The following is an 18297-nucleotide window of genomic DNA, read 5'->3' as shown; positions in this document are numbered from 1 at the left end:
TTCTTAAGCAGAGAAACCAGACACACTGGTCAGACAGAAGTAGCAGTTTGTGACATGATCCTTCTGCTCTTGCTATGTCACCGGGACAGCAGATGGCATTGACTTCCGAGTATCTCTGAGTCAAGCTCTGAGATCAACAGTGTACATTGCGCAAAAAATGGGAGGAGCCCAGGTTTTGTTTTGGTCACCAATTTTACACCCGAAGTAGAGCCAAGAGGTTTTCTTAATAAGAGGAGTCATGCTCCATCCCGAGATTTAAGTGTATACTCCCCACAAATATAACAGAAAGTATCATGGCTGTTACAACATCGGTGAGACATTTTGCTATTATGAATCTTCTGAAAAATATAATTATTTTATTATAATGAGTACATACAATGTACTATGCAAATCAGTGTGATTTCAAACCAATATACATGTAAGTGCAATGTATAGAATGATGTGTGTATGTGATGCTTTTATAGCCTTTCTAAAGCCTGTGCTGCCATGCAACATCCGCCCTGCCCAAGCATGCCCAGGCATGCCTGGACAAGATAGAAAACTTTTCATCTTACATTGTGGGCAACATTTTAATTGATCCGAATTATGAACTGAAATAACAAATATAGATGGTTTCAAAAAATGGCACATGATACGAAAATTTCATGGTGATTTTCATGATCAGCAGCCCAAAATACATAAAGCACACCCAAAAGTACTCAGGAAGCAAAATCTTTGTTGTGAGTGTTATCAGTAATTATTTGCTATCAGTGAAGCTGATGGAATGAAATGGTATAATTAAAATAACCACTTCATAAAATACGTTCTCACTCCTAACACTAATATTGACTCTTGCTGATGTTAGATACAGAAAGTCAATGTTTGACATATCTGCAGCTGGAATGAAAGAGAGGTGTAGGATAAGGCTTCTCCTTCTGGTGCCTGAATGGAATCCTTGTGGAATGAGTTAGGATCAGTTAAATTTATTTTCATTACAATCTTTGCCCTTCAGGTTTGTGCTGATGTCTGTTATTGGAATCAGTTCCTGAATCCACAGGGTTACTGTGGAACATGGAAGACTGCAGCATGGCAATGCACTCTTTGGCCCACAGTGTCTGTTCTAAAATGATGTGAAATTAAATTTATCCTTTCTACTGCCATGATCTAAGTCCCTCCATTCTCTGCACAGTCATGTATATATCTAAAAGCCTCTTAAATGCCACTTTTATATTTGCTTATATCACAAACCTTGGCACTACATTACTAGCACTGCCACTCTCTGTGTAAAATAATTTACCCCATACATTTCCTTTAAACTTTAGTCTTCTTATCTTACAGCTATGACACCTAGTATTTGGCATTTCTTCCTTGGGAAAATATTCCCTCTGTCCACCCAACTATGCTTCTCATAATTCTATACATTTCCATAAGGTCTCCTCTCAGCCTCTGATACTTCATAGAAAACAATCCAAGTTTGTCCAACCTCTTCTTATAGCAAAAGCACTCCAATCCAGACAGCTTCCTGTTAAACGTGTCCTGCACCTCTCCAAAGCCTCCACATCCTGCCTCAAATGGGGTAACCAGATTGTACAATCTTTGATATGTTCCAAGCATCTAAGGAAAGAGAACCTGACATGTCTTGTTCTGAAAAATTACACTGAGAAGGAGACTGAATCTGCTGGTAGATGTATCATTGAACCCAAAGGTTGAATGGAAGTTGAAAAGAGAAGTTTGGGTGGTGGATTGGTGGTAGGTGAAGCATGATGGAATTGACAAAGCTTGCTCACAAGAAACATGTGACAGGAGAAATAGTAACCAGAAAACAAGGAACAACCATGGAATCAGAATTGAGAAAATGTTCTATGCTTTTGAGCACCCCTCTCTCAGCTTGATGCACTGAATAATGTATATTGCTCAGTCAAACCACACTATAACATTGTGGAAGAAAATTTTGAATATAGGGTTAAAAGAGCTGTATGTTGCTAAAGCTTTGTGACCTTGTGGACATCCTGTGTTTTCTCAAATAAGTTGTAAGCCTACAAAACTAAGATCATTGTGCTGGCCACAACTACTCCTTGGAGCGATAGCACAGCTGTGAAAACAAGGTAAGGGTAGACGGATGAGCCGCAAATAAATCATGAGGAAAAACATTATGAACTATCAACTCTTTGTTTTGCTTGGGGGTGGTGGTACTGATTTCACTCACTTGTTTGCTTCTAGATATAAACACAAGCTGATTTCCCTGTAACTCAATAGTTCCACACATGTAGAATCTCCATAGTATGCTAAAATAAAAGATTTACCACTATGTATTGAGCTTTATTTTAAAAATTCTCTGACAAATATGCAACATAGATATAACACTCTTGAAAGTAATTTTAAATTTTCTTTTAATATCAATTTCACCAGAGGTCAATTCAACTTAACTCCACTGACATTTACATTCAGCAAACTTACTTTGCAGAGTCTGATGGAATACAGATGTGCAGAATCAAGGAAAGTGAAAGGATGCACCATTGCAGTAAACAATTTCCACATTAACCTCAATGTGTTAACAATCAATTATCATTTGTCTATTCAAAGGAAATTAATTCACTATCACTCAGTTGTTATTCAGCTTAAACCGCAGTCCTGTGTCAGATCTTTAAGATGACCACAAAAGCTCTCCTAAAGTTGTGTATTAGATAACAAAAATCCTATGCTAATTAGTTTTGATTATAAATGTGTAGATTAGATTTTTAAAGAATGATCTCTCCTGGATTGGATATCGGCAAATTTATAAATGGCATTCGAGCTGTGCCAAGCCACACAGTCCTGGGTGTAGACAGGATAGAGCAGTGGGCTAAGTAGCATCCTTGAGGTGCACCAGTTTTGATTGTCAGCGAGGAGATATTATTTCTGATCTACAATGATGTAGTCTCCTGATGAGGGAGGCACAAAAGTCCAGGTTTTGGAGATGTTGATTAATACTGAGAGTATGATAGTGTTGAATCAATAAATGGCAGCCTGGTACAGGTATTGCTATTGTCCAGGTGATCCTAGGCTGAGTGGAGAGCCAGTGAGATTGTATCCATCGTAGACCTATTATGGTGAGATGCAAATTGCAGAGGGTCATGTCTTTGTTTACGCAGCAGTTGATTTGGGCCATGACCAACCTCTCAAAGCACTTCATCACAGTAGATATGAGTGCAACTGGTTGATAGTCATTGAGGCAGCTCACCCTGTTCTTTATGACCACTGATATGATTGTGCCATTTTGAAGTGGGTGGGGAACCTCCAGCTGCAGCAGTGAGAGATTAAAGATGTCCTTGAACACACCCACCAGCTGTTGGTACAGGTTTTCAGTGCCATACCAGGTACACCATCAGGACCTGATGCCTTGCAGGGGTTCACCCTCGAAGATGTTCTGACATTGGACTCTGAGACAGAGATGACAGAGTCACCAGATGTTGCAGGGATTCACACAGGAGTAGTCTTATTCTCCTTTTCAAAGCATGCATAAAAAGCATTTAGCTCATCTGGGAGAGAAGCACCACAGACATTCATGATGTCCGATTTCACCCTATAGGAAGTAATGACCTGCAAACCCTGGCAGAGCTCACAATTCCAATTCTGTCTTCAATTGGAATTGATTTTCCCTATTAAAATAACCTTCCATAAATGTACCTGGATCTTGTATATTTCTGGATCACTGGTCTTGAAAGGACAGATCCGGCCCTCAGCAGAATACAAATCTGCAGAATCATCTACAGCTTTTGGTTTGGGTCTGTCCAGCATGTTGTCAAGGGCACATACTCATCCACATTGGTCTTGATGAAATCGATGTCAGCTGTGGCATATTCATTCAGATCCAAAGATGAGTCCCTGAATGTTGCCCACTCCACCAGTTCCACCTCCCTTGTCCATACCTTCTTGGTCCTCATCACTGGGGCTGCAGTCTTCAGTCTCTGCCTAAATGCTGGGAGTAGAAGTAGATACAGGTGATTGCACTTTCCAAAGTGTGAGTGTGGAATGGCTAGGTAAGCATTCTTAATGGTGATGTAACAGTGGTCAAGTGTGTTAAATCCTCTGGTTCCACAAGTAACATGTTGTTGGTATCTGTTCAGAGACTTCTTCAAGCTGACCTGGTTGAAACCCCCACAATGATAGGGAAGGCATCAGGGTGCGCTGTTTTGTGACTGCTGATCATGGTACTCAGCTCCTCCAGTGCCTGTCTGACATTGGCCTGAAGTGGAATGTAAATCGCTACCAGGATGACGGTGGAAAATTCCCTTGGCACATAAAATGGACAACATTTGACCACTAGACATTCCAGGTTGGATGAGCAGACTGAGACAGAACCATCATGTCTGTGCATCACAATGAGTTAATAATGAAGCAGACAACCCCTCCTCTACCTTTAAAAGACCCAACTGTTTTGAATTTACAGAGAATGATGAAGCCATCCAGATGCAATGCTGTGCCCAAAACAGTGGGGATACATCGTGTTTCCATGAAACAAAGTACACAGCAGTCCCTCTGGGACTGCAATCTTGCTCTGACGTCTTCAATTTTATTTTCCAGAAACTATACATGCACCAGTAGAATAGTCAGGAGTGGGATTCTAAGGCCTCTGCATTTCAATTGTACCTGTAGCCCAGCGAGCCTTCCCTTCTTCCCTTTTCATAAGGGGAGCTGTACTCACAACCTGAGTCTTCCGTCTGGAATATTGAGTCTTTTGTCATCCTTTGCTGCTCTAGAGAAAACAACTCAAATTTGTCCAGCCTCCCATTACAGCACACACTTTCTAATCCAGACAGCATCCTGGTAAACTCTTCTGTACCCTCCCCAAAGCTTCAATATCCTGCCTATAATGGGTCAACTGGAGCTGTATGCTATACTCCAGATGGGGCCTAACTGGAATTTTATAAAACTGCAACTTAATTACTTACTTTTGAACGCAGTGCCTCAACTAATAAAGGCAAGCATTCCATATGCCTTCTGGGCCACCCTATCCCAATCAACCTGTGTAGCTGCTTTCCAGGAGCTATGAACGAAGACTCCAAGATCCCTCTGCTTATCAACACTGTTAACCGTCTTGCAATGTACGACAATGGTGTACTGTCTCTTCACATTTGACTTACCAAGGTGCAACACTTTACATTTGTCTGGGTTAAACTCCATCTGCCATTTCTTCACCCATTTCTGCAATTAATCCATATCCTGCTGTATTCTTCTCTAGACTTCCACATTATCCACAACACACAACAAACTTCATATAATCTGTAAACTTACTAACATACTATCTACATTGTCATTCAGGTCAATTATATACATCACATAGAGCAGAGCTCCCTGTATGGATACAAGTGGAACTCCACTAATCGCACACCTCCAGCTAGAATATCCTATCGACCATTACTTTCTGTCCTGTATGGGCAAGCCAGTTCTGAATCAAACCAGTCAATTCACCATGATTCCTGTGCATCTTAATCTTCTGGATGAGTCTCCCATGTGGGACCTTGTCAAACATATTAAATCCACGAAGACAACATCCACAACTCTACTTCCATCAATCATCCTCAGCACCTCATCAAAAAATTCAGTCAAGTTAGTAAGACACAATTTACCTCACACAAAGCTATGCTGGCTCTCCCTAATTAGGCCATGGCTTTCCAAATGCTCATAAATCCTCTTCCTAGCAATACTTTCCAGTAACTTTCCTACCACTGACATGAGAATCAGTGGTCTATAGTTTCCAAGATTATCCCTGGTTCTTTTCTTGAATAATGGAACAACATTAGCTACTCTCCAGTCTTTTGGGACCTCACCTGTGGCTAGGGAGGACACAAAAATATTGGTAAAAGCACCAGCAAACTTATCTCTTTCCTCTCTCAATAATCTGGGGTATATCCCCATCAGGCTATGGGGACTTACTCACCTTAATGCTCCTAAAGACACCCGGCACAGTTGTTTCCAATTACCTGCCCTAGTTCCTGTCCAATGCTTTTGTAATTTGCCCTACTCCAAATTAATATTCTCCCACAAGGTGTATGCTGTCTGTATCCTTATTTATAGCTATCTTAAAACTTAAGGAGTTTGGTTCACTGTTCCCTAACTGTTCACCCACTGAAAGTTCAATCATCTGGCCAGGCTTATTAACCAAATGACGGGTCCATTACAACCTTTCCTCTTGTTGGACTATCTACATATTAATTTAAGAAACCCTCCTGGATGCATGTAACACATTCTGCCCTATCTAAGTCAATTGCACTAAGAAAGTTCCAGTTTATATTTGGGAAGTTGAAGTCTCCCATGACAGCAACTCTACTGTTACTCACAATTTTCTTGAATCTGCCTACATATCTGTCCTTCAGTGTTCTGGTGTCTTTTAGTAGCTCTGTAGTACAATCCTGTCTGTGATTGTACTCCTCCTATTTTTGAATTATGTCGATATAGATTCAGTGAACAAACCTCCATTATGTCACCTCTGATACTCTCCACCCCCACTCATCCTACCATAGTCATTGCATCCTTTTTAGCTTTGAGTTCTATCCAAATAGACTCAGAGGATGAGCCCTCTGAGTGATACTCCCCACTCTCACTCATTCAGTACAATTCATCACAGTGATTGCATGCTTTCTAGTCATGAGTTCTATCCACATAGACTCTGGATTAGCCCTCTGAGTGTGGCTGTGATGTTGGCTGTCTCTGATTAGTTGTGCAATTCCTACCACCTCCCTATTGTTTAATCTCCCTCTCTATCTTTTCTAAAACATCAAAACGCTGGGCCATTCAGCACCCATTCCCATCCCTCTCTCAACCAAGTCTTCGTACTGGCCACATCATAGTTCCATGTACTGATCCACATTCTAAGTTCAACACATTACCCATAATAAGGTTCGTCCATCGTCATCAATGAAGACCTCGACACCATTAGTACTTTTTACGAGGTCAAGTTGCTAGCTTGACATTCAACCCAGCACGGATGGAAAGCGTGCCCAGGAGTGGCCCAACTGGATTCAAACTTGGGAACCTTCGCTCCAGAGTCCGGCGCTGATGTCACTACACCACCAGCCAGCTTCTTATGGTGCCGAGACTAGCACGTGATTTGGATTTAAGTGAGGGAGAGTTGCGCAGTGTCAGCCTCACTCTCTCTTCCCAATTCCCATCTGGATCCAGTGGCAAGACAGAGTCGAGACGGCTGGAGATGGGACTAGGCGCAGTGGATGACCAGGACATCTTTTGTGTCTTGTGTGTGCTACGCATTCCACGATGCTTGCAGAGACCACCTTCTTGACCGTTGGACCCTCCATTGGTCTGGTCCGCTCAATCCACCGGAGTCTGCCTTCACATGCATGGATAGACCTTTATCCATAAAATGCCAGCAATAAAGTATATGCACTTCAAACTGTCCATCCCAACATATCTATACTTTGCTCATGCCTGTTTTTATTGGCCCTGACTTCAACCTTGCTCTGTATCCTTTCACTTCTGAACTGATGCTCTAGTTCCTACCCCCTTGATATACTAGGATATTGTAACTGAAAAAAGTGAAGTGTCTGTGGGGAAAAATTATCTATGGTTTGGAATGAGAATTTTTTTTTGTGCTGCACATGTGGGACTTTGGTGTGAATCTGAGATGGGAAAGCTCAATTTTAATGGTGAGTATCTGAAATGGACAGGTTGCTTGGTGCTTCAACTATTTAAGAATAAAGTTCTTCTGCTGTTTTCAGAAATTGTTATACTAATCAGGACCAGACTTGTGCAGTTACATATGCCTTCATTTGTGATGAAAAATACTTACTTAGATTTTTGTTTCTGAATACGTTAAGATGGCTTCAGTGTTAACAGAAGTTGCAGTTACAATACAGATACAGGGTTAATGGCACGATTCTTGGTAGTATCAAGGAATAGAAGGATCTTGGCGTCCACATCCATAGATCCCTCAAAGTCGCTGCACATGTTGATAGGGTTGTTAAGAAGGCATAAGGCTTTAGTACCTGTCGACTATTGAGTTCAATTTCCTGTACAATGTTGCAGCTCTATAAATTCTGGTTAGACTACACTTGGAATACTGTGTTCATTTCTGGTTGCATCATTACTGGAAGCATGTAGGAGCTTTTCAGAGGATTCAGAGAGGATGTACCAGGATGCTGCCTGGACCAGAGGGTATTTCTTATAAGATAGGTTGAATGAGCTGGTGCTTTTCTCTTTGGAGCGAAGGAGGATGACAGGTGAATTGACAGAGATGTACAAGATGATAAGAGACATAGACAGAGTGGACAACCAGCAACTTTTTCCCAAGCAAAAATGACTAATAGAAGGGGGGATAGTTGTAAGGTGATTGAAGGAAAGTATAGGGGTGGGGGATGTCAGAGTTAAGTTCTTTGCATACAGTGAGTACTGGTTGTGTAGAACGTCCTGCCAGGGTTGGTGGTAGAGGCAGATAGATAGGGACATTTAAGAAATTCTTAAATAAGCATATGGATAATTGAAACATGGAGGGCTATGCAGGACAGAAAGGTTAAATTGATCTTAGAGAAGGTCAACAGATTGGCATAACGTCTTGGGCTGAAGGGCCTGTATTGTGCCGTAATGTTCAATTTCTCTATAAAATAGATGATCAAGGATTGGATTTGATAAAGATGTTAAAATCAAAAGTGTTCACATGAATTAAAAAGGTAAAAAGTTAACACAAAAAAGTGTATTATATGCAATGGATTGTTAGACTGGCTCATGGGATGGGAGATATAAATCCAATGACATTTAAGTGGGAACTGACATATCAAGGATATCCTGTGTGAAAGAATATTTGGAGTGACTTGCTCTTTGAAGTGGTGATGAGCCAGCTTACTGGAGCAAGATAGGACATCTGTTTAAGAGATCCTGCAATTACCAATTCATGGTCAACACCAGTAAAATTAAAGAGCTGAAAGATGACTTTGAGGAAGAGAAAGGATTGCAAACATGTGTTAATCTGCATTGTAGAATCATTGGGAGAGAGAGCCAGCAGCTTTAAATTCCTTGGTGTTAACATATCAGATGACCTGCCCTAGGTCTAGCACATAGACGTAATCATAATGAAAACATGTCTACCTCTTTACCTTCTTCGAAGGCTAAGGAGATTCAGCTTGTCTCACAGAACACTCATATAAACTTCTACAAATGTACTTTTGAAAGTATCCTGACTTAAATGTGCATGAATCTAAGAAGCTGCAGAGAGTAGTGAACTTTGCCCAATACATCACAGGAACATCCCTCCCCACTATCAGTAAAAGGCAGCATCCATCATCAAAGATCCCCACTATCTGGGCCATGGCATCGTTTTTACAGCTACCATCAAGCAGGACGTACAGAAGCCTGAAGCCCCATACCACCAGGTTCAAAAACATCTCCTTCCCTTCAATCATTCTGTTCTTGAAACAATCTGCAAAAAACACTAAACACATTGCTCTAATTGTTTTTGCTCTCGTTGAGTTTTCTTTGTAAAAATTGAGTATAATTTTGATTTTGTTCTTCTTGTAAATGGTGCATATGTGATGCTATGTGCCTGTGGTGCTGCTGCAAGTAAGTTTTTCATTGCACCTGTGTATATGTGTTCTTATGCATTTGAAAATAAATCCAATTCAACTCGATTTGAACAAGCCAGCATAGGCATGATTGGCTGAATAGCCACTCACATTGTTTTGGAAGTTCACAATGCACTGAAGTTAGATACACAAGCATTCATAGGCTCTTGATGGTCAAAAACTTAACAGTATATTCTAGCAAGTGTATTAGCTTTGGAGATCACACTTCAATCTTTCAAGAAGTTTTATATCTACTGCTTAACAGGGCAAAGGACTGCAAATGAAATGCCATGTTCAATATTGCAATTTATTGCAGCTTGGAAAAGAAGATCAGTAGCCATTATATTTTGGCTTTGAAAATGGTATTTTCCATATTGAGATAGTGGGCAGTAGCATCTATATAATGTAGACATATCACATTGTAAATCCATGTAGAATTTTATTTGGGCAGCAAGTTTTGCATGGAATGTAACTTGGAAAAGGTTTCAGAAAAATCCACAACTCAGCAATGCAACATTCAATTCCAAAGTCACTTTGTTAAATCATGAAGTAGATATTCAAATGTTCAAATCAATGACCATTATTTATCTTTCCAGAAGCATCCTGTATCTCCCAAAAAATCTGAATATTCAGCTTCTAATCTATTTACTACCACTGTCCAACAGATCAATTTCACGAGATGAGATGTTAATTCGTATGTGAAGATTATTACACACAAAATGCAGGAGGGACTCAGCAGGCCAGGCAGCATCAATGGAAAAGAGTATAGTTGGCGTTTTTGGGCCGAGACCCTTCAACAGGACTGATGAAGGGTCTTGGCATGAAACCACTGTACTCTTTTCCATCGATGCTGTCTGGCCTGTTGAATTCCTCCAGCATTTTCTGTGAGTGCTTGGATTTCCAGTATCTGCAGGTTTTTTCTTATTTGTAATATCAGCGTTAATCTTGATTTGTACCAATTCAGATCTGTGTTCCCTTGAGCTATCATAAGATTAGTTTGAAGTAGTTACACTTAACATCAATTTTTTTTGTTTCACTGGAGTTTGTTGAAATGCTGCTCACAATAAGTTCTGTGCAATGTTTGTTTGTAAAACTGAAAAGTATGAGAAGTGGCATGTCAATTAGAAATTAGGAATCATTTTGTAAGTGATTTGCTCAGGGAACAAAAGTATCAAATTCAGTATTTATTGATTGGATGAGCCAATTACAAAGCACATTGACTTTATGCTATGGATAGCTTCAATAGTTGCACACACACAGTGCTTATATCGAACTATTGACTCACTAATGTCATAATGTGTAGTTCCTGCTACTTTTTCTGATCCTGAATGACAAAATAAAAATAGTGAAACATAGAATTGAATGGAATGACAAAAAAAATCATTCCATCAAGCCCATTTCTTTCAAAATCTAGCTACAGAGCTGAAATGTTGAATTGAGCCAACCGATGAAATACTCTCAGGAAGGCACCAACTACAAGCAAACATCTGGAAGGTTGGAAGGATAATATTCTGTGAAGTTCCTTCCTATCACCAAACAAATTCAGTCTGTAATCAACTCTAAATAGTTGAATTTGCCAAAAATGTTCATTCAGTGTCTCTGGAGAATCTATAGAGTGACATTTAACTTTCTAGACATGTTAAAGGCCAAAAAGTAGAATGACGAACTTTACCTGGTTTGAATTAACGCCATTCATTTCTTCATACTAGCATACCAATAATATACAACTGGCAAGGCGGTGCTGCAGCAGTGAATATTGCTGCTCATCTGCATGTAATTCTGACCTCTGGTACAGTGTAGAATTTGTTCTCCCTGTGACTGTACTGGCTTCTGTCAGGTTCTCTGATTTCTTCCCATCTCCCAAAGACATGCTGGTAGGTTGATAAGTTACTATAAGCTACTTCGAATAGGTATTCAGCAAATTAACTGAAAAGGAGCTGAGGGGCATTTTGAGGGAGAATAAATTGGGGAAATGGTACTAAAAAGACAGCTCTGTTAGTTGGAAGCTAACCAGTAGTTAGTTGGGTCAAGTAGCCTCCTTTTTTGTAGTTGTAGGTTAAACTTCACACATAGATGCTGAACAACAGATGTAAAGAATGGGAAAATTGTCACACTGGTTCTGTAGTGCATGCTCTTCTGAGGTTTGGAGGCAACTCCGTAAACCCTAGTATTCAAGTGTACCAGTTAGTTTGTGCTCATTCTATATGGGTTCAGTGTGCCAGTAATAGTTGGGGTCATTGATTCCTGTTACACTCAAGGCCTCGATCATAGTAGACTCAGCATCACACATTTTCTTGGGCAAAAGTGTGTAATTCATTCACCAAAATGCAAGACCGGTTAGAGCTGGAGAGCAGTAGAGACAAGTTACTAGGCAGCAAGCTGGGATCATGGCTGGCAGAAAGTCATTTCCTTGCTGGAGGTATATATATTTTTTATGGTGAGTGGGTTAGGGGAAAGACCAGGTCAAACCTGGGTCAGTCAGCAGGATTCTGTACATTTCTAAAGAATTCGGACAATCAGGATCAGTAACAAACTGAGCCAAAAAGATTGTGAACCATTTGCAGTTTGGGAGATTGGGGGCTACCCTAAAGATGAGGCATTTGGAGGTCATTGCAATTTTGAAGGTAAGACTCAAGATTGCTTGTAAGTACTGTGCTGCCAGTTGGTGAAACCCATGTGAGTATCCAATGGCTTGTTTTCCAGGATAGTGTAGTCCTGATGTTTCACAGAGGGTGTTGTTGGGGAAGAACATCAATCTTGTGACATGGAAGGTCCTCAAGGTGTCAAGAATGACCGTTGACAGGAAATGCCTTGTCAAAATTATGGAGTAACGTGAAATGAGCAGGAAATAATCAAGATCATGTTTAATTCTGGAAACTCAAAAGCATTTCAACTCATAATAGTGAAGGAAAAGTATTAAACTATTGAACTCCCAAGCACTTGTTGTGGAGACTAAACAGCAACAACCCTAGCTAAGGAGCTTGTCAGTAATACTGTTCCTGAGTTGCAAAGTATTAGCTTATTAGACATCAGAATTCCTCACGTTAAGCTTTTATCAGAGAAAAAAATCAAAATTTTTCAGGTAAATTTATCAATAAGATTTAATTATTTTTTCCACCAATTTACTTTGAACCCCGAGGTCTAGTTTAAGCTGCTATTCACAGATGAGTTATCTCTTTGAAACCAAATTATCTGTACCTGTTGTAATTCAAAGTCTGATTCTTCTATTCTCTCATACATCCTATTTCTGTTAAGCATTGTTGCAGTCACAATAAATTATACTGACCCTCTGTCATATTTCCAGCCAGCAATACTGGAACACAATATTTTGCGTAATTACTGATTACCTGCCACTCCAAAGGGACGTCTTAACCCTTGGGTGCATTTCTTCTGGGTTGTTTCTTTCAGATCCATCTTCCCAACTCGAACTATCTGGCAAATCAGATAAATTTTTTCCCGATTCAAATCCTTGTTTCCAAGATCCTACAGAAATAATTTGAAGAACATTGATCTGAAATTATGTTTTGACATTTACACACTGGAATTAAATAAAATGAAGCATGATTATTTCCAACTAAATACAATAATGTTTAAGAGCATCATTTTCGCAGGAATGGTAGGTGTCATCACGACTGCCATGAAGCTGTACTTGCTCACCAATGCATAGTTATTTTTGGGTTCTGTTAGGAATGACTATTTAGGATGGTGCAAATTAAGAAGTTTGCTTTCTCTTGGATGTTATTGAACATCTTGAAAGTGCAGTTGAACCCATAATTATACAGGTAACACTGGGCAAGAATCTTCTTTAAAGTGCTGCTTCCTCAGAATGTCTTTTTTTGCTTCTGATAGACTGGTTGAAGCTGAACACAAATATAATTTCAGACTACTTGTATCACGTAGGAATTTGGAGAATCAAGAAAATAAATGTTGTTGAATATAATGCATTTAATTGCATAACAGTGAAAGAATATCTAACTAAGGGCTTTGCAACATCTAACTAAGCTAACAATGTTTTGCCGATAATTTTCATTTGTACTCCGTGTCTGAGGCTTCTCGCTTAAGTGTCCAACAATAATCAGCCAGCACTGATGGATTCTAGTTGCCATAATATCATTTCTCCATGACCACAATGTCCTGGTGAAAACTTTCACTATGTTTGTCACTGACAGTGCCAAGATTTGCAGCAAAGAAATCTAAGTCGGAATGCAGGAGGTTAATTTTTAGTGATATGTTGAACTTCACAGTTTTTGTATATTTGAAGCATGTTGTCAACCAACTGCACATAGTTTGGTGATCTGTAGTTCCCAAGAAAAATTACAACAACACCCTTAAATTTCTTCCGTGATTTTCTCCAGTCCCACTAGAAGTTCTTGGAATTGTCTGTCATTGATGACCTGTTTGATTTGTGGACCAACAAAAATGTCTTCTTTAATCTTGGTATCAATTATTCTGACTTGAATTATGAATTGAAATAACAAATACAGGTGATTAAAAAAGTGGTGTGTAATAGGGAAGTTTCCTGGTGATTTTTATGATCAGAAGCCCAAAATCCATAGGAAACACACAAAAGTATTCTGGAAGTAAAACCTTTGTTGTTCAGTGTGCAGCCCCCCTGGCCACCCTCAGGGTCGCTCGGCTCGCTGTCATCTAGGGAAACAGCCTCGGCCCCGCCAAACTGGGTAATTCGTTTGTGTGGATGCTGTGTGAGGTACCCCACCCCGCCCCAATAACAGACATTACACCAGATGCAATTAAATGATTTACAGTTTATAGATATTACTGGAACTATATAATTAAAAGAGAATAAAATATAAAAGGAAAATAAAAGGCGCCACACTTATCAAAGTTCAATCTCTTCGTGCACAAAAACCGTTGGAGCTCAAGGACCTTCTTCTTCACCCTGTGACCCCCCCTCGGACCACCTCGACCGGCTGCCTGGGACCAACAACGGTGGTCGACCAGACGCTCCACACGAGTCCGTCTCCGTCTCCTCGCCGAACGTCCCGCTCGGGGTCCGACCCCGTTAGCGGACTCACAGCACCTGGTCCATTCTCTGTCTCGCTCTCCCGCCTTCTTCCCAAAACCCCGCGCATACAGTATCTTCAAATACACCAAAACTATAACAACTATCCCAATTGGTTAATAGCACCCTCTTATCACCCTCTAAACCACAATAAGCTGCTAGCGCAAACTTTCTCAACGTTAAAGCACAACAAAGCTGCATTCCCCAGATTAACATAACAAAAACGCCATTTTAATTAGCCTTCGCAGTAACATAAAAATCGAAACCCCCTTACAAGTGTAATTATATAATATTTCACCTCATTTGAGCCTTGTTGCAGTGATAGTCCAAACATAGAATGTAGAAGATAGATCAGTGCAGCACTGGACATGTCATTCAGTCCATGATGTGCCGAATTTGCTGTCAATTTATACTAAATGTTCTCCTCCTGTATTTAATCTTTATCGCTCATTTCCTTTCATACACATATGCCTCTCAAAAAGCTTCTTAACTCCACCTAACTATTTCCACTACTACCCTGGTAACCTGTTCCAGGCACCTAACACTTCCTGGCTAAATAACATGTCCCTCTCATTGCCTTTAGACTTACCTCCTCTTATCTTAAAAAGTGTTTACATTTCTGTTCTGGGGAAAACAATTCTGAATGTCTATCCTACCTATCCCTCTCATAAGTTTAAAAAACCCTATCCGTCCTCCCCCTTAGCCTCCAATATTCTAGGGAAAACAAGTGAAGTCTGTCCAATCTTTTCTGATACCTCACTCTCTAATCCAGGCAACATCCTGATAAACCTCTTCTGCACCCTTTCCACAGTCTCCACATCCTTCCTATACTGCAGCAAACAAAACTGATCACAACACTCCAAGTACTATCTGATTAAAGTTTTATATAGCTGACTTCCTTATTCTTATACTCAGCACATATAACAATGAAACCAAGCATGCCATACACCTTCTTTATCACCTTATCCAATTACAAAGCCACTTGCAGTGAACTATGGACCCAGAACCCAAGAACCTTCTGTATCACAATGCTGTTAAAGGATCTTGGCCACAATAGGTCTACAGCAGATGCAGTCTCACTGGCTCTCCACTTGACCCTGGATCACCTGGGCAATAACAATACCTACGTCAAGCTGCTATTTATTAATTACAGCTCAGCATTCAGCACCATTATATCATCAGTACTAATCAACAGGCTCTAAAATGTAGCCCTCTGCATCTCCTGATGTAATTAGAACCTTGACTTCCTCATAGGGAGACCACAGTTAGTGCGGATCAGAAATAACTTCTTCCCACTGACAACTAGCACCAGCGCACCTCAAGGATGCATGCTTTGCTCCCTGCTCTCTACACCCACAACTGTGTCACTAGGCACAGCTCAAACACATCTAAAAAATTGCTAATGACACAACAACTACTGTTGGCTTTGGTGAGGAGTGAGACAGATCAGCTGATACAGTGGTGTCACAACAACAAACTTGCACTCAATGTCAGTAAGACCAAGAAATTAATTGAGGACTTCAGGAAGGGGAAGTTGAAGGAACACACACCAGTCCTTACTAAGGGATCAGCAGTGGAAAGAATGAGCAGTTTCAGGATCCTGGATGTCAACACCTCTGAAGATCTATCTCAACATATTGACGCAAAATTAAAGAAGTCACAATCATGGCTATATCCATTAGGAGTTTGAGAGGACTGGGTATGTCATCAAAGACACTCGCATATTTCTACAGATGTATCATGGAAAGCATTCTAATTTGGCATGGAAGGGCCACTGCACAGGATCAGAAATGCTGCAGAAACTTGCGAACTCAGTCAGATCCAGCATGGGAACTAACCACCCCAGCATCAAAGGCATCTTCAAAAGGTGATGCCTGAAAAAAATGCCATCCATCATTAAAGACCCTCATCACCCGGCACATGCCCTCTTCTCATTGCTACCATCAAGGAGGAGGTACAGGAGTCTGAAGACACACAATCAACACTTTACAAACAGTTTCTTCCCCTCCACCATCAGATTTCTGAATGGGCAATGAACTCATGAACACTATATTGCTTTTTTACATTTTTCTCTCCTTTTGCACTACTTATTTAATTTAATTGATTTATTTATTTATTTGCACTACTCCCTTCTTAATCTCAAAATGTCTCCACATATTAGCATGCCCCACTCTGCTTTCACTATTATCCAAATCCTTCTCTTCAGTAAATGCTAACACAAAGTATTCTTTTAGTACCTCAACCGTTTGCTCTGCCTCCAAGCACAGATCTCCTCCTTCATCCTTTAGTGGACGCATCCTCTCCCCAGTTATTCTCTTTTTTTAATTTAAGTGTTGAAAGCCTTGGGATTCTCCTTCATCCTGAACACCAAGTCTTTCAGCCTAATTGCCTGCTTTTCCTCCCATCTTTCTGTTCTACAAGGGATTTTAGCTCTAAACCTTATGTTTACTTTCTTTTTCTTCCTGACTAAATTTATTCCTTTTTCAACTATTTACTTTTTTTTATAATTGATAGATATGATGTCTTAGCACTATACTGCTATCATAAAGCAACAAAATTCATGTTATATGTCAGTGACAATAGATCTATCTAATCTTGATTCCATCCTTGTCCTTATTCCTTTCCAGAACATGCCAATCCTGAACTGAACTCAGTTGATCTTTAAACAACTCATGGACTTGTCTCACAAAAGCTGATCCCAAACAGCACCAGTTTGCTATTCTTACCCTGTTGTAATTTACTGTTCCCCAATTTAGTCCGTTCCCCCCATGATCTGTGGTGATTATTCCAAAAATATTCAAGTATTATCAGGTCTGTTGCCTAGCCTGGCACATTTCCCAAATCCAAGTTCAATATGTTTTCTCCTCTAGTTGGACTCTTCACCTACCATTTCAAGAACTCCTCTTGGACGTATTGAAGAAATCCTACCCTATCTGGGGAGTTAATACTGGGGAAGGTAGAGTCATTCACTATGACAATCCTGTTATTCTGCACCTTTCCATAATCTGTCCACATCTCTGTTCCTCCACTTCTTGCTGGATACTGGGGTCCTTCAGTGGAATCGCATCAGCGTAAGTGCATCTTCTTTATTTCTGAGTTGCACCCAATTTACCTCTGTGGATGAGCTCTCCAGTGTGACTTTGCTGAGTACTGCTATGGCATTCTTACTTATCAGCAGTGCAAACCCTCGACCTCTTTTGCATTCCCCCTATCTATGTTGACTAAACCAACATGTTCGAGGAATGCTGAGTTACATGTCCTGCCTCTGATGTAACTAGGTCTCTGTAATGGCAACAACATCATAATTCCATGTACCTATTCAGGCTCTAATTCATCCTCCTTACCCATAATATTCCTATGCATTCGAATAAACTCATTTAGCCCATCAGTCCCACCGTGTTTATTAGCCTACTTTCCTTCCTTTCACACTTACTTGCCATACCATCTTTCTTACTCTCAACCCACCATCTGTTACCCTGCTTTCTGTGGTTTCCATACCTCACCACTACAGTTTAAACCATTCTGAGTAGCACTAGCAAACGTGGTGAAGATATTGGTTCCCCTCCAGTTCAGAAGCAAACAATCTTGTTTCTACAGATCTCACCTGCCATGGAAGAGAGCCCAATGTTTCATAAATCTGAAGCCCTCCATCCTGCACTAAATCCTTTGCATTATATATTCTGTCTCGCACCTCACTAGCACATGGCATGGGTAGGAATCCTACAATTACAACCCTGAAAGTCC

General features: G+C 40.3%; 1 protein-coding gene across 1 annotated transcript in view; it reads right to left on the bottom strand.

The window, feature by feature from the left end:
• LOC140200352 (dedicator of cytokinesis protein 2-like) overlaps positions 1 to 18297 on the bottom strand; it is a 699328-nt gene that overhangs the window by 564181 nt on the left and 116850 nt on the right. Inside the window, exon 10 of the mRNA XM_072263559.1 lies at positions 12878 to 13013. Within this exon, the coding sequence (XP_072119660.1) occupies positions 12878 to 13013 (136 nt within the window). The remainder of the gene's footprint in view (positions 1 to 12877; positions 13014 to 18297) is intronic.

The sequence above is a fragment of the Mobula birostris genome, chromosome 7 (assembly GCF_030028105.1).
Source record: "Mobula birostris isolate sMobBir1 chromosome 7, sMobBir1.hap1, whole genome shotgun sequence".
Lineage (NCBI taxonomy): Eukaryota > Metazoa > Chordata > Chondrichthyes > Myliobatiformes > Myliobatidae > Mobula > Mobula birostris.
The sequence above is the reverse complement of the archived record's forward strand: the minus strand, read 5'-3'. Positions and strand labels throughout refer to the sequence as shown.